The sequence below is a fragment of the Choloepus didactylus genome, chromosome 2 (genome assembly GCF_015220235.1).
Source record: "Choloepus didactylus isolate mChoDid1 chromosome 2, mChoDid1.pri, whole genome shotgun sequence".
Lineage (NCBI taxonomy): Eukaryota > Metazoa > Chordata > Mammalia > Pilosa > Megalonychidae > Choloepus > Choloepus didactylus.
In genome coordinates this window covers 75,693,901-75,716,652 of record NC_051308.1, presented here as the reverse complement: position 1 = coordinate 75,716,652, position 22,752 = coordinate 75,693,901, and the positions used below count along the sequence as shown (strand labels likewise).

Below are 22,752 nucleotides of genomic sequence, written 5' to 3'. Positions count from 1 at the left end.
AAAACACATGTCCATTTTAATAACTTTATCTGGCTAATGTATCTTTTTTAGGTCACAGAAATGATTCTGGAAATGTCTCTTGAAGTCTGGTAAGCACATTTATTTAGTTGGATGGAAAATATTGCAAGTGATTTACTGATTTATTTTGATTATTAATGAGTATATATTTTATAGAGAAAAGAATTCCACAGTGTTGGATATATAGGTGAATTAAATGTATTTTGATTTTCTTTAACTTTCTCTTAGCTACAAAATTAAAAAAAAAACATAAATATCTTTGCTTAATTATCCAGAAGATTGGTGGTTAAACAATAGATGGCAGAATAAGGGCTTTATGAAGAGGCTTCCCTCCGGTGATGTGTCTATTTCCAGAGAAAAGGAGTGTGGTTATTTAATTCCATTTTCCATTGTAAATGCAGATAGATTTCAGAAACATGAAAGTGAACATAAATAGAAAACCATGAAATGAATTTTTTTTTTTTTTTTTTTTTTTTTTTTTAATAAACAGGACAATCTGAAGAATGAGATTGATTTTACTAAAAATGGTTAGCAGGACTTTGAATGCCAAATATTTCCATGGAGCACTCTACCCTTTCAAAGTTGCTTCCAAAACTGAATGTTGTAAAATCATTTATATTTATTTTCAAATGGGGAATTTTAGAAGAGCCAGGACTGCCAGGACAATTATGTGATTTCTGGTCTAATGTTGAGTTCAGTAGATCCCATCCCCTCAATCTCTCTGCATCTTCTTGAACTTCCCCTTCTGTTGAAGTTGCTTTTTACCAAAGTTACTATACACAAAAACCACAAGAAATAGTTTAACATTCTCATAGCTTGTGATGTGCAAGCAAATGATAATGGATACATTGGGTATAGACATTTCTTTTTCTTACTTTGATCTCTGCAACATGTTGATTTGACTCAGCAAGTTACTGGCATAAATTACCACAGCTCTCCAATGTATGTCAGCAAGTGTCAAAGGAGAGTAAAAATTACTGTGTTGCATTATTTTGCATTAAGTTGATTCTTCCTTGAAAGTGGTATATTTTGGCAAGAGATTAGAAATATTTTTGTTATTTGACAAACTATGGAAGTAATATTATTTGTTTTATTGGGAAATAGGCTTCATTGAGATAATTAGAATGATGTTATGCAAAAGAAACAGCATTTCTTGAATTGTCTTCTAGGTTTTTTTTTTTTTTTTTGCTTAGGTCTTCTAAACATTTATTTTCTTTGTGCTCATCATAGTTTATTTTTTGTAAACTAGGCTTATTGAACTTAATATAAGACAATGATCAGCATGGTATATTATAAAGAATACAAGTTCTGGATTTAAATCTACTACTTGCTCCTTATGTTAATAGCTGGACTATTTCTAATCACTTTTTTTAGTCATTTGTAAAATAGGAATAAAGTACTTACTTTATATGCCTAATTATTGTGATGATTAAATGAGATGTTCTTTTAAAGAGGATATGCTGTAGGAAAATTTCTTAAGTATGCACCTCATGTTCATAGCAGTATTGTTTGTAATAGTAAGAAAAAATAAAATAAAATTGGAAGCAAGCTCAGTGTTCCTGGATAAATAAATTGTGGTATATTCATATAAATGTTAATACTCCACACTAGTAAAAATGATCAAATTAGATCTATTTACTTAAACACAGATGAATCTCAAAAACCAAATGTTAATGGAAAATAATTTGCATAAGAATGCATACAGTGTGACACCATTTATAAAGAAAAGGAAACCCTGCACCATGACCTTCTATATTATTTAGAATATTTATATATATTATAAAATTATAAAGAAATGTGTTGGAATGATAAAGACTAAATTTAGGGTAGTGGTTATCCCTGAAGGACAGAAAAGGAAGTACAATTGACTTAAAACTGCTAATTCACTATCCTATCCTTTCCCCACCTTGTTGCATAGTTTTTATAATAATCAAATTTAATGTTATAACCCAATGCCTTGATATATTGTAATTTAATTACCATTTCCTTATTGTCGATAATTAGGTTGAATGATCCTTTCAAAATTTATAGTTATTTTCCTTGAAGTTATTGTAGTTCCCTTATAGTTATTTTCCTATTCAGAAATAGAATAGGTTAAAGGGAATGCACATTTTAATTATTTTTGATGTTCATTTCCAAATTGCTTTTCAAAAGTGTTTTGCAAATTTTACTCCCAAAATGAAAGTATGGGAATAACAGTGTTACTTTATCTTTTCCAACACTGGAAGGAGATATTTTAAATGTTTTAAGAAACGTATTGGTTAATTTAATATACAGTATTGCTATTTAAATTTACTAGTGGGTTTAACATTTATTCTTATATTTTTGATTGTTTACACTATTTCTTCTTTTGTGAGCTATCTATGTCTGTCCCTTGGGAAGTAGTATTAAAATATTATTTGTGATGATCAAACATAGAGAGTATAGCCCAGAAGCTTTGCAGTCTCTTCTTTTATATTTTAAAAGGAAAATATACACTAAATTAACAGAAATGACACTTAAATTTAATTCACTCCTAAGGAAAGGACATGGTTTTACCAATCAGTAAGACAGCATCGTATTACTGATATTCTTGGCTTCCACATTTTTGGATTTATTCACAACATATATAGCTAGATATTTTTTAAAATTCAGTGTCTGTTACTTAAAGTTCAGCATTAGGGCCTGTTTTTTTTGTGAAGCATTGTTTCATGGTGGAAAATACATCCATACTTGCTAAGTGGAAAGTACATCTATACTTATGACTTCACCCTGGATTAGTAACCTAACCTCTCAGAGCTTCAGTTTTCTGTTCGGTAAAAATGGAGCTGTACTATATCATAAGACATTGTATAATACATGCTGTGTAATGTTTACTTCAAATAGTTGCTGCAGTGATAGATATACAGCACTTAGTGTGGTTTCTGACATGGTGTTCTGGTTTGCTAGAGCTGCTCTTATACAAAGTACCAGAAATGCATTGGCTTTTATAAAGGGGATTTATTAAGTCACAAATTTACAGTTCCAAGGCCATAAGCATGTCCAAACTAAGGCATCAGCAAGATGATACCTTCACTAAAGGATGGCCGATGGAGTCTGGAACACCTCTGCCAGCCGGGAAGGCACATGGCACTGGTCCTTTGGGTTTCAAAATGGCTTTCTCTAAAATATCTCTCTCAGCTTCTCTCTTATCTCCTCTCTCTTTGCTTGTTCTCCCAGGATGTTTCTCTCTAAGCCTCTGGGGGTCCTCTCTTAGCTTCTCTGGGGCAAACTCAGGGCTTCATCTCCTAGCTTAGCATCTCCAAACTCATTCTGTCTGCATCTCCAAATGTCTGCCTCTATTTGGCTCTTAGCTCTCTTAAATACTCCAGTGAACTAATCAAGACTCACTCTGAATGGATGGGGTCCACACTCCCATGGAAATAATTTAATCAGAGTTATCACCCACAGTTGAGTGAGTCACATCTCCACCCAACAAGATTGGGTTAAAAGATCATGGCTCTTCTGGGGTCCATAACAGTTTTAAACCAGCACATCTGGGGTTGGGGTATTTGAGAAGTTGCTGCTGCCATTATTAAAAAGGAAAAATGTATAATTTCAGGGTCCCAAAGCTTTCCATCTATAAACTCACTTTTGATTGTTTAAAGTTCTGCTATTAGAAATTCCTTTCTTTGTTAGAGGGCATCCATTAGGCAAGTATGCTCCACAGAACTCAAGCTCTTTGAAATATTAGCAGGTGTTATGTTGGAGTGGAGGGAGTGGGTGAGATCTGGGGAAGGATTTTGTGGTCAAGTAAGTTTGGAAAGCACTATGCAAATCAACTATAAGCAAGTTTCTTTACTGAAACACTACACAAAGTCTTTAAATTACAATATACAGTGTATCAGAGGCTATTTGCTTGCTTCCTTGCTTCTTTGTTTTTTTTCTAAAATATCTCATATTACTTTCTCTTAAAATGTGCTTTGGAGCATGCTGCTTTAAGATAGCCATCATTTTATACTACTGTTTATCTCTTTCTAGGAAATGGTTTGGTGGAGTGGAAAGCATATATCACTGCAACTACTGGGGACTTGAGGGAAGTGGATGGATGTAAAACAAGACTACTGGGGACATTGGCTTATGACTTTATTTGTTTATATAACAGCTCGTCCCCAGATCTCCGGTTTAGCATGGCTCTGTGTGATCAAGAGAAGAATTTCAGGCAACAGAGAAAAGAAGTCATAAAGGAGAACATGAAGAAACTCTTGGGTCCAAAGAATAGTGAAGGCTTGTATTCTACACGTGATGTGAGTTGGAAATTTTAAATTAAGTAATATGACAACGTAATAATAATTTTCTTTGAACACTACAATTTCTCCCTAATATGGTAATATTGAGACTGAGCATTTTTATTCAGCTTTTTTAGTTCAAGTAAGTAGTTCATAAATGGAAATTCTTTGAGTCTGAATGCTGCCCAAATTTTGTAATATTTATCAGATGTGTTTTGTAAAGGAACATACTTACGTAAAAGAAGAGGTTCATTTCCTAAACAAAGTTTAGTCTAATATATAAAAGAGATCATTGGATTAATTTTAATAGAGAATATAACTAAACAACTGTGGAAATTATCATTACAGAACAGGAAGAAAATGTTATAAATCTTGATAATGACAATGCAGTTATCATCATCATGATAATATAGATAGAGGAGATAAAAAGATATGTTGCAAGTTCTTCATTTTTCATAGCTAGGAATTAAAATATATCATATAAAATTGAAACAAGTAGTTAAAATAATGATTTCTGTTTTTTATAATCCCAATTATAGAGAGATCTTAAATAAAAATCTTTTTTGTATATGTCTGAACAAATATTGAATGTACAATTCTTCAGCTGAATTTCACCTTCTTTTTCTTTCCTCAAATTGCAGTAAAGTTTAATGGTATTTTTTTTTTTAATAATTTGCATTGTCTAATCCAATTTTTGGCTATCTATCCATTGATTCAACACTTCATCCTTTCATCTATCACTATATGGATCTATCAGTTCTCTGCTGATATTGAGCTATCATTCCATCTGAAATCTATAAAGATAAATGGCTACAATGATGTTCATCAAATAATAATGTTGAATTTTCTTATTGTTTGCCCATCAGCTAATTTTTTTCTTATTCCCTTGAACTTTTCTATAATTAAATATTTTAAATGAACATTATTTATTTTTAGAAATATAATATTTTCATTAAAAATAATTGATGATATATATGTGCACAAATGCGCACACACACCAGGAATTCAAGATTATTGCAAACTAAGGGCAAAATACAACTGGAAATGAGACGTAGAGTCTAAGGAAAGGAGCCAGAGTGGTACCCCTGTCCCATATGGGATTGCGAATTTCCAAATGTGTTTTTAATATGAGCTTAAGGGTTGAATACCAATTTCTTGATGTTGCAGTGGCTCTTGTTATGGGAGCAGACTGTAAGGTAAGATGCTGCTCACAAGGAGTTCTTGATTAAAAGAAGCCAAGGAGGGAATAAAACCTCCATTTAAACTTCTATTAAAAAAGTTAGACTGCAGTTCGTCTTCAACCTTGCATCTTGCTGTCCACTATAACAGATTGCTGATAAAATTTGTGATTGACTATTGTCTCAGGTTAATTAATCCTTGAAGACACTTCCTTCTTTACATATTACTCAGAAGTTTCTAGCTTCCTGGGAATAGTTAGATAGATAGATAGATAGACAGACAGACAGACAGGTAGAAAAGGAATATCTTTCAGCAGTACCTCTTCAACTTCCCTCTTTTTGTCTCCATTCCTTATTTGGTATTGTGATATCCTTGAAGCAGTGAAATGATATTACAAATTTTTTTCATTTGTCTAACTTGTTCATATGTCATATATTGAGACACTGTGCCAGGTGCTGGAAATGAATAAAAAGCTGAGGCAATTGATACTTGAACAGTCACCTTCCTTGGTGAGTTTAAAGCCTAATTGGGGGAAAGACATTTAATTAGCTAAAACTAATAATATATTAAGTTCTTAACAAAGAAGTGTGAAGGGAGGAATACTAGAGTGTGGAAAAGGGTGATCCCCTCTATCTTTGAGTTAGATTATTGGAAAGGCTCCCTAGAGTTGAAGGCTCTTGGCCAGGCCTTAAGGAATAGTTTGCTAGCAGGAAAAGGAAGGAACTGATTCCTCTGTTAATTCGTGCTCATCAACTATACTTTACTGTCCCTACCTTACAATCTCAGTATTTCTCTGCGTAGTTGCTTTTTATTTCTTTGCAAAGATTATTTTCTGCACTCCCAGCTGCTGACCCATCCTGTCCTCCCCTCACAATAGATGGATTTGTCTCCTAAGCACAGAGAAATAAAAGTTAATCAGGTAAGAAAACCTTCATATCTTGCCTATCAGATTGACATACTTCATAACCCATGCTTATTCTTTCTAACTCCCCTCCTGTTTCAATGGAGGAAATAGCCCCTTTTCTCTCAAATGCAGATCCACTTCAGCACTGGAATCCTCTTTAGAAATCTCAGAATATCAGTTGCCCAGTCTTCCCCACTCAATCCCCATCTATGTTGTCCACCTCTACCTCTCTGTGAGAGACTTCACAAAAAAAATATAAACATTCTCTAAATATAAAAAGAAGACAAAGAACAGAAAAAACTTCTCTGGAGTCTATATTCCCTTCTCCCTTCTGCTCCAGTTCTCTCCTTACTTTCACAGACAAACTTCTCCAAAGTTTTTTATACAGGTTCTTTACTTCATCACTTTGCTTTCATTCCTTGGGTCACCATGGTCTGGCTTCTGTCCTCATTTTTATTGCTGATGTTCTGTTAGTCCCCAGTACTGAATAATAAATGCAAAAGTCACTGCTCTGGCCTTACTTTCCCAGACCTGGAAACCACAAATGACACTGTAGAAGTCTCCCTATCTTTTGAAATGTGCTTAACCTTTGCTTACTGTCTTCTGGTTTTCATCATGCCTCTTTGGTTTCCCTTTCAGATCTTCCTCTTCTGCATATTCTTTAAATATATGAGTTCCTCAAGACTTAGCCCTAGGCCCTCCTCTTTCTTCATTCTTTATTCTTTTTAAGAGACTTATCTCCCAAAATGTCAACTGAATGTTCAAACCTGCATGCTAATAACTTTTAAATCAGCAGCTTGTACTTGATATCTTCACTTGTATGCCTTATAGCATCCCAAATCAGTACGTTAAAATCTGATCACAAAATCTCCCTTTCCTATAGCTCTACTTGTGTCTACCCTCACCCTCTTCACAGATTTGATCATATCAATCTCAAGTTTAAAATCCATCTACTGCCCTTAGGATCCTGGCCCCACAGCAGCTCTCCAGCTTCATTTCTTCCAAGTTTATTTCAAGTTGACTATACCCTGTTCACTAGGTGTCTCTCAGTTTCCATGCCTCTACATAACCCTTTCCCAATTGTAGCTCTTTGCATTGTGTCCTCTAACTGCAAAATGCCTCTTCTGTGCCACTCCTCTCTCCATCTCACCTCCTTTTCACTTAACACGTTCCCCTTCTTTATTCAATTCAAAAGTCACTCTTTCTGAAACTCTTCCTCTCATTGACTCCCTCCCCTGACCCCTCTCATGGCACATATATGCATTTAATTTTCTTAGCCTTTAACACAACTGTATTGAAAAATATTAGTGTAAACATTTACTTAATACCTGTTTTCTTCAGTAGGATATATTCCATGAGGAAAAACATCTGTCTTATTCACCTCTCTATTCCCAGCACCTAGCATAGCTCTTAGTATGTGGTAAATCTTCAGCAAATATGTTGCTGGATGAGTTGAGAGAAGGGCTTTCCAGATCAAGGAATGAGTTAGGGCACAAATTTAGGCAGTGGAGTGACATTGGAACCATGAGACACATTAGCTAGAGAGAGATCAGAGTCTCAAAACAGAAGAACCCTAGTATAAGGTTGTTAGAGCAGAGAAACAGGTTGAAGAGAAACTTTGGAAGAGGAGAAGATGCCAATTTTGACTGTCGGATTAGAAATATATTTGGGGCATACTGATGCAGACGTCCAGTTGGCTTTTGTTCTTAGGTCTTTCTTTTTAAAAAGCAAGTTGTTGCTGTAAGTTGCATACCCCCTAGGCTTTCCTTCTTTTGTAGAAAAAGTAGTAGACTTTCATGGGAAAATGAAATTTGGCTTAATATTAACACCAACATCAGTAAGTTGACTTTCCTGCAACAGATGAGAATGAGGTAATTTTGCCTTCTTTCCGGGATGTCTTTTAAACTTATTAAATTCATTTGTTTGGAAGTCATTCCGGGAATTAAAGCTTTTCGTTGTTGCTTTGATTTTGGTCCAGACTTCTTTGTCTTGGCAAAAGCATCAGTTTAGATGTATTCAGCATTACCTATTCCCATAATGAAAGTGATGTTTTTCCGTTTTTATGTTAATCTTTGGCTCAAAGTCTTTTCTGTCCCCACTTCCCTTGCTCCCTGTCTAGGTCTTCACTTTATATTCAGAAAGGTCAGTTGATCTCTTTGAGCTGTGAGGAGTGGGCTATTGCGGCAGCTTGTGCAAAGAAGGAAAATGGTCCCATTCAAGTCTGTCTTGTTCTCAGACAGTTTCGCAATAAACAGAGAGCAAGTGGTTTAGGACCTGTTTCAGTTTCCTAGGCTACGCAAGCAAATACCGATGCAATGATTGGACTTAAACAATGGGGATTATTTGCTTATGGATTTGAGGTTAAAAGAAAGTTCAAATAAAGGCATCACTAAGGTGATGCTTTTTTCCCAAAGACTGCTGCTGTGTTCTGGGACTGGCTGTCAGTGATTTTGGTCCTTGGCCGTGCACATGGCAGCAGCTTCTCCTGGCCTCTCCACTGTCTTCATGGTTCCTTTGGATTTCAGCTTCTTGCTTCCATGGCTTTTTTCTCTGTATGTCTGAATTTCACTTCATTTATAAAAGAATCTAATAATAGGATCAAGACACATCCTGACTGCAGAGGACCACAGCTTACCTGAAGCAACCTCATCAAAAGGTCCTACAAACCATGAGTTTCTACTCACGGGAATGTATTAGCTGTAAGATCATGTTTTTCTGATCTCAATGTGGTTTGTACCTCAATGTTGAATTAAAATGTTTAATACATTTGTACTCTATGAATTTGGACACTTTGCTTAACCTCTGAGATTCACCTGCAAAATGGAGATAATGTCTCTTATTGTGAGAAGAGGATGATGGTAATGCTTGCAAAGCATCCATCAAAATGTATTGGGCACATAGTAGTTACTCAACAAAACAGTATCTCTTTTTGGATAGCCTTTGATGTTGCTATTCTGTGACAGAATACTCCAGGGTAATAATCATCACATTTAAAATGACCTCAACTTTCCTGACTGGAGAATGAGCTAGACAAATAGGTAAGGCTTCTTTCTAATAACTCAAGAGTTTATTCCATTAAGCATCAAAAATTGAAAAAAAAATTATTGATTTTAACCATTTAGATGGAAGTCTTTCTAAAACATGTAATTCCTTGTCCTAGGTTGAGTTGAATTGCAGATTCTCATATCTGATTTTTAAATCCTTAGTTTTAGTTTGTTAGCACTGATGAAATGCAATATACCAGACATGAATTGAATTTTACAATGATGATTTATAAACTTACAAACTTATGGTTCTTAGGCCATGAAAATATCCCACTCAAGGCATGAATAGTGATAACTTTCTTCCTGAAGACTGGCTACCAGCAAGCTTGGGCGCCTCTGTCAGATAGTGAGGCACATGTTGATGTCTGCTGGTCCTTCTCTTTCGGGTTTCATTGCTTTCAGCTTCTGGCTTCAGTGGCATCCTCTTTCAGCTTCTATGGGGCTTTTTTTCTGTGTTTTATCCTTTATAAAGGAAGAGGATTAAGACCCATCCTGGAGCACTTCTCAACTGAAATAACCTAATCAAAGCATCCCACCCACAATAGGTCTCCATCCACAGGCATGAATTAAAAGAACATGCTATTTTTTGGGGTACTTACAGCTTCAAATCATCTCATCCTTCATTGCAATCAACTGCCCTTTCTCCTCGCTTCTTGTGTGCACTTGAAGTAATTCCTTCAAACCACCCTTTTCTACTATACTCTGTTGTTGAGAAAATATAATCTGATTATCAAGTGTGTTGTTAGAACAGTGTCTCTAATGTATTTCTCCATGAATAAAGCCTGAGATGTCTTGCCTAGGAGCAAGACATTTAAGACTTTGTGCATAGAGATTTTTAGATACATTTTGAGTTTTCAGAGGACATTCTTAAATTTTCTTGTTCTAAAATAGCTTTTGGTGAGATAAAGTTTCTGGATTGTAGTCTCCTGCATCAAGTGAAATGCTTCCCTGCAACAGTCTCTGTGTTCCCTGGTAACTGACCATAACACAGCAAAGCTGGTTGCAGGCCTGAAATCTGAAATTAAAGTAGTGAGTGAATATGAGAAGAGGAAATTTTACTCCACCCTTCATCAGGGAATAAAAAAAAATGCTTTTCTCAAGGCAGACTATAAGATTACTCTTCATTCTAAGCAAACAGATAGCTTTAGATGAAAATAAAGGTTAGAATGGGCCTTAATTTATTCTCTAAATGCCATTCTGTGTTTAAATTTGTCATATAAGTTAAGTGAAAAAGGAAGGAAAAGGGGCCATCCAATGAGGGAGGGAAGAGAAAAACAACTTCTGAAAGAGGTAATAGAAATCAGCTTAAGTTGTCAAAAATAGTGATTATTTCTTTTTTTATACTGTTTCCTTCATCTAGAATATTCTGTCTCCCATTTGAGCATCTATTCTTATGACACTACTTTGTATTATCAATCTTGTTTCCTTTTTAGACAGGAAACATTGAAGGGCAGACAGCATAGGACTCCCTTTAGTGGCCCACAGAAAGCTGAACTGAGCAGGTGTGGGCTACCAGAGGTCAGGTTTCAGAACGCAAGAGTCAAGCTGAACTTTTATCGTCTGAGAAAGGGCCGAGATGTGAACACCCAAGGAATAAAACAAAGGTGGAAACTGGACTAGAGAGCAGTGCAAGAGGGCCAGACGGCAGTCAGTAGGGTTGTCTGTTGTTTGGGGGGCCAAAGCAGGTGACTACTGTGATATCCAGAGCTGTTAGCAAAACAGGATCAAGGAGAGGCAGACGAGTATAAATGTGCCAGAAGCAATGAAGGAGGAGGCCATGGGGCAGGTGCTAGACTTGCTGCAGGAATTGTTGGTTTGTTTTATGATTCAAATGGGTGTCCTGTTGAGTCAAATCTTTGGGCTGAACGGGCCAATGGCCTATTGAAAACACAATTTTAATTACTATAATACATTTCTTTATTTTGTCAGTGATAAAGGAACGATTTTAAGCAATAATTGCTGAAGCAAATAATCATGTAACAATTCAAGTGATTATGATCATCTATGTGTGATGAGTTGTGTAAGGAATTCGAATACCTCTTAATTTTGACTCAGCATTCATGATACCCTTTCATACTAATCAATAAAATGATAAACTCTTAGAAATTTAAAAAATTGCTTGATCATCCTTACTAGTCATTTAAAAAGTGACTATGAGTAAAATATTTTAGTTCAATTTGTTAAAGTTATTATTGCATGAATTTTGTACAATATCATTAGTGTTGTATGTTGAGAATTGCCTTTGTCTCCCTTAAGTGAAAAGTGTTTGTTAAGTGAAAAAATTCGCTTTTGGTATTTTTGATAGCTTTTGAGCATCATTTTTTAAAATCATATTTTTTTGTTGTAGAATATAACATATATACGTAGAAGTGATAACTTTCCAAGTGCAATTTAATAAGTAGTGAGAGCAAATTTCAAAGAATGTTATGGGTTACAGTTCCACAGTTTCAGTTATTTCCTTATTGTGAAATATAACATATATGCCAAATGTCTTTCAAAGTATGATTTAACAATTAGTTATATAGGAAATTTCAAAAATGTTATGAGTTACAGTACCATAGTTTCAGTTATTTCCTTATTGTGAAATATATATGCAAAAAGGTGATAACTTTCAAATTACAATTTAACAAGTAGCTATGGAAGAAATTTCAAAGGATGCTGTGAGTTTCAGTTCCACCAATTCAATTATTGCCTTCTAGCATTTTTAAGACATCATGTAGACATTGGGGTGGTTATAGATGTTTCTTTTGCTCCTTTAAAAAATGGAGTGGTACCAACAAGAGGAAATGTCTTTATATATAAAACTCTCAGATGATAAAATTTGTGAAAACATAAAGTGTCCTTGAGAAATGCATAATTTTATTTTCCAAGGTAGGAAATTAATAATATCTGTAAGCTCATGTATCAGGATAATTTAAACAAAACGCAGGGTTTTTGGTAAGCGAAAACTCATGTCCTGGAATAATCTGAGAGAATATGAGAAATATTTATTGATATCACTTTACACATGCAAATATTTGTGCTGTTAGGTCTGATCATGACCTACAACCTCTCTACAACATTTGTTTCATTTATTTATTATTATTTTTTTATTTACAGCCAAAACTCACAGCTATACCTTATAATTCCCCAGTTACTTCTTTGAAAATTACTTCAGAATGACCAAGACTATTAAAGCATCTAAATTTAGCTTTCATTTTGTGTGTGCGTGTGTGTAAATTGTGTGGACAGCATTTGGAGTGATACAGGAATCTAAAGAAATAATTTGAGCAACAAATGTTTTCTCTAAATAAAGATTGTTCCTTTATTTCTGAGCGTTCTCAAAGATGAAAGAACATAGATTTTGGCCTCAGGTATACTTAGTTCAAACCTGGTTCTACTGCATATTAGCTGTTTGTATGTGGACAAGGTATTATGTGAACCTGACTCTTCATTTGAAAACTGTAAATAGTAACGACCTCCTTTTAAAGAGTGGGAAGTTTAAAGGAGATAAATTATGTGAAAGTGGCCATACGAGTGATAGGTTTTTGATAAGTCTAATTTCCCTTTTTTTATAGTTCATAAAAATCTGTAATTTTGTCGTTTCATAACTCCTGTTCCATATGACATAGAATCTGGGATGCTATTGATAGCAAAAAGCTTCAAGATTATTTTGTTCTACCCAATATTTTTACATATGAGTACAGTGAGCCTAAGCAGGATTTTCTTTGCCTCAGGGCACAAAGTTAGGGGAAAAGCAGGGAATATTTGCTTTCACAGACAGAGTAGAGCCTAGTGAGATAACAGCTTTGGAATCTGAAAGACTCAGGTTTTGAATCCACGGGTGCAACTTTCTTGCTTTGTGATACTGGAAAAATTTAATTGTCTTCTTTGCAACTCAGTTGTTTTATCTGTAAAATGGGAATAATAATATGTGTCTCATAGAGTTGTGAAAATTAAATGATTCGATATATGAAAACTGACTTATTTGTGCTCAAAATGGATGTAAGTATCAATTATTTGATTATTGAATTTTTATCTACAAATATCTGACACTTTTCTTTCCCTGATAGCAATCTGAGTAGTTGAGTTAAAAGTCTTACTTGAAAACCCTTATTAAGAATTACTTTAATACAATAATGAAAAACAATGGATTACGTACCATATGAGCTCTAGTCCAATGGGTGGTTGTGTCCAGAAAATTCCTAACTACATAAAACAAGCATCTATATGCATATGTTGGGTTATTGGCATATGAAGAAGGATATCTAGGGAGTTTTTTACCCAGGTTTAGAGACTGTCATATGTTCAATTTTCCAACTTCACTCATTAAATCTCCCTCTCAGTAGCACCAAATGTGTGTTAGAAGTTGAGATGAAGAGTATAATCTGTCATGAAGTATTATTTTTTACTGTATTCTAAACTACTTGTATTGAACTTCATGTTATTTTGAATAATGTAATCATTACAAGTAACTTAACCTCAGACCTGAATACCTCTATACAATTTTTTAATATCAACAAATTCCTCTTTCTGCAATATCAGCCTGGACATTTTCTTTTTCTTAAAGTCATCATCTTATTTTTCCCAACCTGCTAATATACTTCTAACGCAATGAGACTGATCTACTGGTTCCGAAATCACACGCCCCTTAGAGCTTATGTCTGTCTTGACCTGACCTTAGGCTTAGTGGTTGGTACATAGCAATGATAAAGGTTTGCTGCTATTATTATTACTACTACTATTATTATTACTACTATTATTACACTGGCTATAAAACCAACCTTTTGGCCTAATTCAAATCCCTTATCCTTGTTCTGACTTCTTGTCTAGCTTCCTTGAAACTACTGTTGCACTTACTATGTCGTACTCCCTTAATCTACTTTATCACCCACTGTAGTTTCTTACCTTACCCTTCTTTTGCCCCACCAGACAAGCTTTTTAGTACTTAGGTACTTCATTTTATTCACAAGTTTTAAATCTATGTTTAAGAGCATCGTGTTCATCTGAATATACACAGGTGCAAAGCAATACAAAATGCCCCATTTCAATGAACTGATAGAGAGTGCTTTCATGTGTAAGATCTCTAAGTTTGCATCCAGTTTTATGCTTAATGTCTTTTGATTTTGAGGCCACTTTGTATTAGAGGAAAGGGCCCTGGATTAGGAATTTAGTTCGTGGTGTCCTGCTGTTCTTTGGCCTACATTTGATAAGCGCTAACCTCTCTAGACTCCTCTTTCCATAACTGACAGTTAATAGTAATATAATTTTTTTGGTCCTTCTGTTCTAAAGTAATGATTCCACTAAAAATGATTCCATATGATGTCTCATAGGTCGCGTCCCACATGCTTGGAACACGTGCCTTCATGCTGTGTGTTCAGCATTTCTAAGATTGAGTGCAGTATTTCCCCCTAAACCTGGCCCCATGCCCTGGGATCTTTGTCCTGCACAAAGGCAGCAGCATCTGCTACTGACCAAAGCTGGAAACCCTGATAGCTTGAGCCTGACCTCACTCCTTCCTCTTAGTAGTGACCACACTCCTAACATTCGATCAGTCACCGAGTGTTACTGTTTCTACTTGTGCTTGTATTTTGATTCTATTCCTCTCCTCAAAAGGTTAGCTTTGGGATTAGAGGGAGGAGAGGATATTGTGCCCCATTAACCTGTCAGAAGAAAAGAAAACTGTGACATTAGGGAAGTTCTAGAACTCTCAAACCTACTTAAAATCATCTGTGCACACTTCCAATTGTAAGTTTATTCTGCAAATTAGGCTTTTTTTTTTTCACTAATATAGAACACCAGCTGAGGTTCTGCTTGTCCACCCACATGGGTTTGTTTGAATGCTTCATTTTTTACTAAGCTTTGGATTGCTTTGTGCTCTAATATCTTTTTCTACATGGATTGCTGTCTTCCTTCTGTCATTTCTTCCTTGATAATTGTTGTTTTTTGGAAAATAATGTCAAAAAAATATGCCCCCTTACCCCAGCAAGTTGACTATACTTCCACATCAGCCTCTGTCTGTCCTGTGACTATTTCCACCCACCTATCCCCTCTTTATCTAATCCCTTCCTTATTTCTCCCAATACCTTGACTTCAATAGACTCAGAATTTCCTGGAAGATGCTGGATTTTACACACCATGTCCCTGATATGCTGGGGCAGTGATTGTCAGGTTTTTAGTCTCAGAACCCCTTTGTACTGTTAAAAATTACTGAAATACTTCAAATTTGTTTATATGGATTATAGCTGTCAATATTTACCGTATCAAAAACCAAAACAGGAAAATTTAAATTGTTTTTTAAATTTAATTAATATAATAGTAATAAGTCTATTTCATACTAAACATAACATTCTATTAAAATTTCTATATTTTCTACACCAAAACAAAATTGTGAGAAGAGTAGCATTGCTTTACATTTTTACTAGTATCATTATTGCCTGGCTTAACAGAAGATAATTGAATTCTCATATCTGCTTCTGAGTTCAGTGTGTTGTAATATCACAGATCATGTCTTCTCTGGAAAACTCCATTGTACACACATGAGAGAATGAGAGTGAAGAAAGGTGAATAACATCTTACTGTTATTATGAAAATTGTTTTAAACTTGTTCCCCTCCACCCCACCCCAAAAGCTATACATGCTTTGAGAACTGTTGCCGTAGGGTATAGAAAAATATCCAGCTCTCTTAGGCAATAATGGTTAGGAAACTCAAAGAATATAACAGCCTCCTCAGCCCCAAACAAACACTCCCGTGTTTCACTCATGTGCAGCCAGCCTATTTTCTCAGTTTCCCTGCAAAAAACTCTTTGCTGACTCATGCTGCTTTCATTGCCAGAACAACTTCCTTCCCTGTGCAATGTCTGTCCATCTTTAAAATTAAGCTCAGGTTTCTCCTCCATAATGGCTGTACCACTTTATAGTCCCATCAGTAATTTCTGTCTAATTTCTCTGGTGGGCTAACATTTTAACATAAGGAAAACAGCTTCAATTTGTGTTCTTTGTGGAATCCTCCTAAAACCCGGCCCTTTGGCTGCAGGTGCCTTCAGGACCAGGCACATCATAAATCTGTGGGCATCACTCGTTAAGGACTGGTGCTTATGGGTGGCAACTGGGCAACATACCTCAGTCATTCAGATTGGAAATTTATACCTATGGCATTGGAAAGCAAAACAACACTGTAGAAAAGTTGTGTTTTCAAAGATATTTAATGACAGAGAAGAAAAACCCCGAAAAATTTTAAAAGCAGCCTACACAATATATAGTCTATAATAACTTTTTTTAAAGTTGTAGGTTAATAGAACAATAAAATACAGGATTCTCATATACCAACCTATTATTTACACCTTATATTGGTGTGGTGCATTTGTTGCAGTCGGTGAAAGAACATTTTTTTGACTGTAGTCCATGGTTTAACTTCGAGTTCACAGTTTGTGTTGTGCAGTTCTATGGACATTTTTTTTTTCTGATTTTTGTTCTGGTGACATATATGCAAACTAGGGTTTCCCCTTTTGGTCACATTCAGATATGTAGTTCAGTGCTGTTAATTGCATTCATGGTGTTGTGCTGTCGTCACCACTATCCATTGCCAAAACTTTTCCATGATCCCAAATGAAAACTCTGTACCTTTAAAACAAGCAATCAAGCAAACAAACAAACAAAAAACTCAGTCCATTGAGAAGAAATCTTTTGGCAAAGCCTTCCGCAGTCCCTCTGATTCCTCTGATTAGAATTGACTACCATCTTGTGTACTTCATACTTATCCTAGATGATGGCACTTTAGAGGTAATAGCATAAGTCTGGATTCAGGAGTTAAACTCCTGGGGTTTGACTCCTTACTCCACTACTTATTGATTGTACAACCTTGGACAAGCTTCCAAAGTGTGTTTCCAGGTTTCTTGGTTTCCTCGTCTGTAAACTGAAAAGATCTTATGGATTTTGTGAAGATTAAATGAGACAATTTCTGTAAAATACTAAGAACAATTCCTACCAAATATTAAGGGCTCAATGTATGGCATCTATAATATTGTTACTGTTGTCATAATTATTATATTTCCACCTCTCTTAAATAAACCATATTCCCCAGGTTTACCCATGATGATACACAGAGGCCACCTGGTACACAAAGCCCACTTAATCAAACTTGTCAAATGAATTGAAGAATAAATGAATACATTTTGTAGATCTTGTTAAGGTGATTGGGTTTTTTAATGGCTTGAATAATAGCATATATTTAGGAATAAGTCAGCATAAAAGGACAGTAAAAATTCTGGACTGAGAGTCAGAAGCAAGGCACTTACTCAACAACAGGTTATGAGCTAACAGATAGTAAGCAAGTAACATCAGCTTTCAGAACTTAATCTGCAAAATGCAGATATACTTTCCTTCTGCTCAACTTACAGAGTTTCTGAGAGGATCAAATGAAACAATGTACCTGAGAGAAAAATTAAAACTGCAAAATACTGAGCAAGCATAGAGTAAAATTGTTATAATTATAATAATTATTATTAAATAAAGTTGGTCATTTTAATAGTTTCTGCTTTCCAATGAACATTGACTCTTGATTTTCTTATATGACAAGCTCTTTTCTTCTTTTAAAAATTAGACAGTATTATGTTGCAAATGAACTTGTAGTTTTAATGACAAATGTGGAATTGTGCAAACAAGTTGAGACTAAAAGGATATACATTATTATTATTACATGTACATATGTACATATTATTTTTACTTTGCATATGATCTCTTTGTTTCATCATTCCAGGTGCCTGTGGTGGCCATATTGGGTTCAGGTGGGGGTTTTCGAGCCATGGTCGGATTTTCTGGTGTGATGAAGGCTCTGTATGAATCAGGAATTTTGGATTGCGCTACCTACATTGCAGGTCTTTCTGGCTCCACATGGTTAGTGTGCATTTTTCATCTTAGTTTTATCATTTGAGTGTTGAGGATTTCTCTAACTCAAACATTAGAAAAGAAAGGGCATTTTGAAAATTGAACATTTACTTCAAACTACTGAAATGTTCCAACTTGATACAAAATCTGGTTCTTAAAGTGTTTTTTTTTTTAAGGCAAATCCATACCTAATAATGACTCTTGCCATACATTTACACCTTTTAAGCCTGCTTGTAACTGAAAATGTCATTAAAACATAAAATAAAAAATAGATCAATTTAAACAATTCTAGATAAATATTCTATTTTAAGAAGTGGGATACTCATATAACATACTCCACCCATAATTAGTTTAATCTTCCTATAATTTGGTGATTTGCAATCTTCCAGCAAGCGTGTCTAAGTCTACATGATTCACTATGTATTCATTTTCTTCTTTAGGGCAAATAGACTACAATGCAAGATACCTTAGTGCCCAGAAGAATAAAAACAACTTTTGAATGCAGAAAGGCAATAGATTTCATTGATTTGTACCTAACTAAATATGAAATTAATCCTTAAAGTATGTTTTAACTCAGCTAAATTTAGATGGAGAATCAAAATATCTATCTGTATATACACTATTTGTATTCTGTGGATTTGACTTTCCACAAATGTGTTTATAAAACATTTTCAAAAGATGATATCACCTACTTTTATATGTTTGCTTACCTGACATTGCACAGATGTCTCAAATAGGAGTATACCTTATCATAAAACTCTTAACTTTAATAAAATGCCTTTCTAGCCACTTAGCCATCGCAACAGTCATCTATCATAATATCATATTAAATAGTCTAGCATTTTAGTTTCTGTGCCATCTTTTTACTGTGAGATGGACATGAGTTTCTTCATTTTTTAGCCAAAGCAATTTGATTCAGAAGCCAAGGGATTTGGCCAGATCACTGGAAAAGCCACTATTAAAGCCTAGGCCTTGGGATCCTCATTCTAAGACACTTTTGGTTAAACCACAACCTTCTCTCAGGTGGCTGAATATTCTACATAGAGTTTCACATTTAAAGAATCTATAGTTTCTTAAGTATTTTGGAACCAGATTTTCAGTTAATAAACATAAATCTAGAGCCACGGTTGCCACCTTCCTTGTATGCATCCTCAGAATGATTGATCTCTTCTGAAAGGAGGGTGTAGCCCTTCATCATCCTTTCCCTTGAAGGAAAGAGCAGGCACCTGCCTGTTTAATGACTAATGTGATAGAAAAACTTGGACCCTTAGAATAGTTCACTTCCTCAGTCATTTTGTTGTTATTCTTGGGGTGGTTTCTTTCTCTGTACTCAGAGGATTTGTTAGATCCCTCTGGTCCATTGCTGACTAATACACTCCAAGAAGCTAACTTTCTCAAACCTACCAAATAAAGGAAGACGAGACCCTGAGTGCTGATCTGTGGGTACATCTGTGCATATATGGGCTTGATTACGAGCTTCAGTCATTGCTTTTATTATAGATTTTGGACATCATATTATAGTCTCCAGTCAGGGTTTTGAAAACTAGTCCTGTAAAATGTAATTAAGATAATTAAAAAGTTATCTTTTAAAATTATAGGCCAACCATTTAAACGTGCACACGTTTATATATGCATAAACTTCTGCCCATCCTTTGATGTCTAATTTCCTCAAAGATTAGCTTCCCCTTTTTGATCCCATCTCCTTAACAGCCACTCACTCTTTAAATCCTTAAAATAGATTTTCACCCAGAGTCCACCTGATTTCCAAATATAGCAATATCTTTTGAAGTTCTCATTCTCCTTGACTTCTTTGGAAGGATGGGTGAAAATTGGTTAAGGTTTGAGACATTACACTTAGTTAAGGTACGGACTCTTTTGTGTCCCTCTTTTCAATCCTTCCTATCATACCTTTTTGGTTCTATTTCATCCTCTCTGGTTGTGGTTGTTCTTGTCTTTATATTTTCTTTACTACTTCCATCATTTTTCTCCAGAGCTTTTCTCCAGACTTTCCCTTTCATTCTGTTATATCTACATGTTCTCCCTTTATAATTTCAACAGTTGTTACCACTTCAGCCATTACTGCCAAGAAATTAACTCATAAAACCCCAGAATATATCAAAACTTAATAGAAAGACAAAGGGGGGAGGAAAACACAATGCTAATGGACACTGAGAGAAGCCATCAGAGAAGATGAATTGCCAGAGTCAAGAGTCGGGGGTGTTTCAAGAGTAGTTGGTGGTTAAACTTCAGTAGTGTTAAAAATCTGCAGGAAGGCTTAGATTAGGACTGGATTTGGGAAGATCTGTGGTGGACTGAATTGCATATCCCAGTTTGGACATGTTCTTGGTCTTGGTTCACATTCTACTGGGTGTAGTTCCAATGTAAATAGCTTCTCTTGAAGATGTTCCTTAAGTTGAGGTGTGGCCCAGCTAAATAAGGTTGGGCTTTAATTTGGATTACTGGAGTTTTATAAACAGAATGAAATTCAGGCATAGAGAGAGAAAGCCATGTGAAAAAGCAGGAAGTCACTGGGATTTGGAGGAGAAAGGAGAAGATATTGCCTTGTGCATTGCCATGTGACAGAAAAGCCAAGAACCAAGGATTGCTGAGAGCAAGTCCCAGAATGCCACAGTCTTCAGGGAGAAAGCTTTGCCTTCATGATGCTTCAGTTCTGGACTTCTCCTAGCCTCAGAACTGTGAATCAAGTAATTCCTGTTGTTTAAGCCAACCCATTGTATGGTATTTGTTTTAACAGCTGAGAAACTAAGACAAGATCTTTAGTGATTTTAGCAACAACCACTAGATATATAAATAAAGGTCACTTCTGATAATGAAATTGCAGAGAATAACAACTGAATGGAAGTGATGATGAGAAAGGTGGGAGATTGAACCTAGGAAGAGCCATCTATTATTTCAAGCAATTTGGTTTGAAAGAGAAAGAATGAGACAGATTCATTGTCTGAAAGTTATATTTAGGGTTTTTATTTGTTTTATTGTCAGAAATTAAGAGAGTAAAACATTATTTGAAGAAGTCTGAGGTGAAAGAAATACTGTAGAGAGATGTATGGAAGATAAACAAATAGTACAATCATGAATAGAAAAAGATTCTGGCAGAGATGGGGCAGTACAAGATAAAAAGTACGGGTGAAGATGTTATCTATGGAGAGAAGAGACTTTTCCTGAGACAGGAAGAAATAGTGGTCCAGATGACTCATGTGAACATTCTCTTTTGAAAAATATAACTGAGAAGGTAAAAAGTTCAAAAGAAGGAATTCGGAAAGACTTGGAAAAACAAATTACACTTCTGTGTTGTGTAAGTTTTTATAGTCTTCTTTACATGACCATTATTTGGCACAAATGAGGTAATACGGAAATATCTGAGAACCCCTAGACCTCCCAGAAAGTTGTCTTTGTGATCCCCAAAGAAAATTTTGTTTAGGACAGAAGTTCCCTTGTTTGTAATTGCTGCTACCTTTATACGAAATTATTTTTGGATTACGCTCATTATCGTTTCATGGGAAGGAGTAATGATAACTGATATTTATAGTTTAAATATGAAATAACAAGGTATATGATAATTTCTGGTATAGCTAAGAGTGGCCAAATGCCACAGACTGATTGGCTTAAACAATAGAAATTTATTGTCTCACAGTTTTGGAGGCTGCAAGTACAAATCAGGGTGTCAGCAAGATCATGCTTTCTATGAAGTCTGCAGCATTCTGGTGTGGCTTGTTGGCTATCCATTACTCAATCTCTGTCCCCATCACATGGCCATTTGTCGTCTGTATTCTACTACTCACTTGTAAAAATTTCCTCTGCTTATCAAGACTCCCGTTGTCTTAATTTGCCAGGGTAGCTATGACAAATACCACACAATAGGTCAGCTGAAACAATGGGAACTTATTTTCTCAAAGTTTGGAAGGATAGAAGTCCAAAATCAAGGTCTCAACAGACCATACTTTTTTCCAACATTCTGGTGCTGGCTTTCTACAAATATTGAGGTTCCTTGACTTTCCTCTCTACTTCTATTATATGTCTGTTCCTTCTAGCTTTTACTTCTGCTCAAAGTATATGTCTCTGCCTAGAGGTCCTCTCCTTATAAGGTCTTAGGCCATATGGATAAGGCCCACCTGATTCAATTTTTGCCTTCTCTAAATAGAATCTTTGAAGATCCTGTTCATAAATGAGTCCACACTTTAATTAATAACATCTTTAAGGACCCTGTTCTAGTTTGCTAATGCTGCTGGAATGCAAAACACCAGAGATGGATTGGCTTCTATAAAAGGGGGTTTATTTAGTTACACAGTTACAGTCTTAAGGCCACAAAGTGTACAAGGTAACACATCAGCAATCGGGTACCTTCACTGGACGATGGCCAATGGTATCCGGAAACCTCTGTTAGCTGGGAAGGCACGTGGCTGGCATCTGCTCCAGAGTTCTGGTTTCAAAATGGCTTTCTCCCAGGACATTCCTTTCTAGGCTGCAGTTCCTCAAA

The 22,752-nt window shown here is 35.4% G+C and overlaps 1 protein-coding gene across 4 annotated transcripts in view; it reads left to right on the top strand.

The window, feature by feature from the left end:
* The window catches only part of PLA2G4A (phospholipase A2 group IVA), a 174,063-nt gene that overhangs the window by 100,285 nt on the left and 51,026 nt on the right, over nt 1-22,752 (top strand). For all 4 annotated transcript variants that reach the window (XM_037825146.1, XM_037825144.1, XM_037825147.1 and 1 more), the window contains 3 exons: nt 52-89; nt 4,142-4,283; nt 18,130-18,266. In XM_037825146.1, the coding sequence (XP_037681074.1) occupies nt 52-89; nt 4,142-4,283; nt 18,130-18,266 (317 nt within the window). The remainder of the gene's footprint in view (nt 1-51; nt 90-4,141; nt 4,284-18,129; nt 18,267-22,752) is intronic.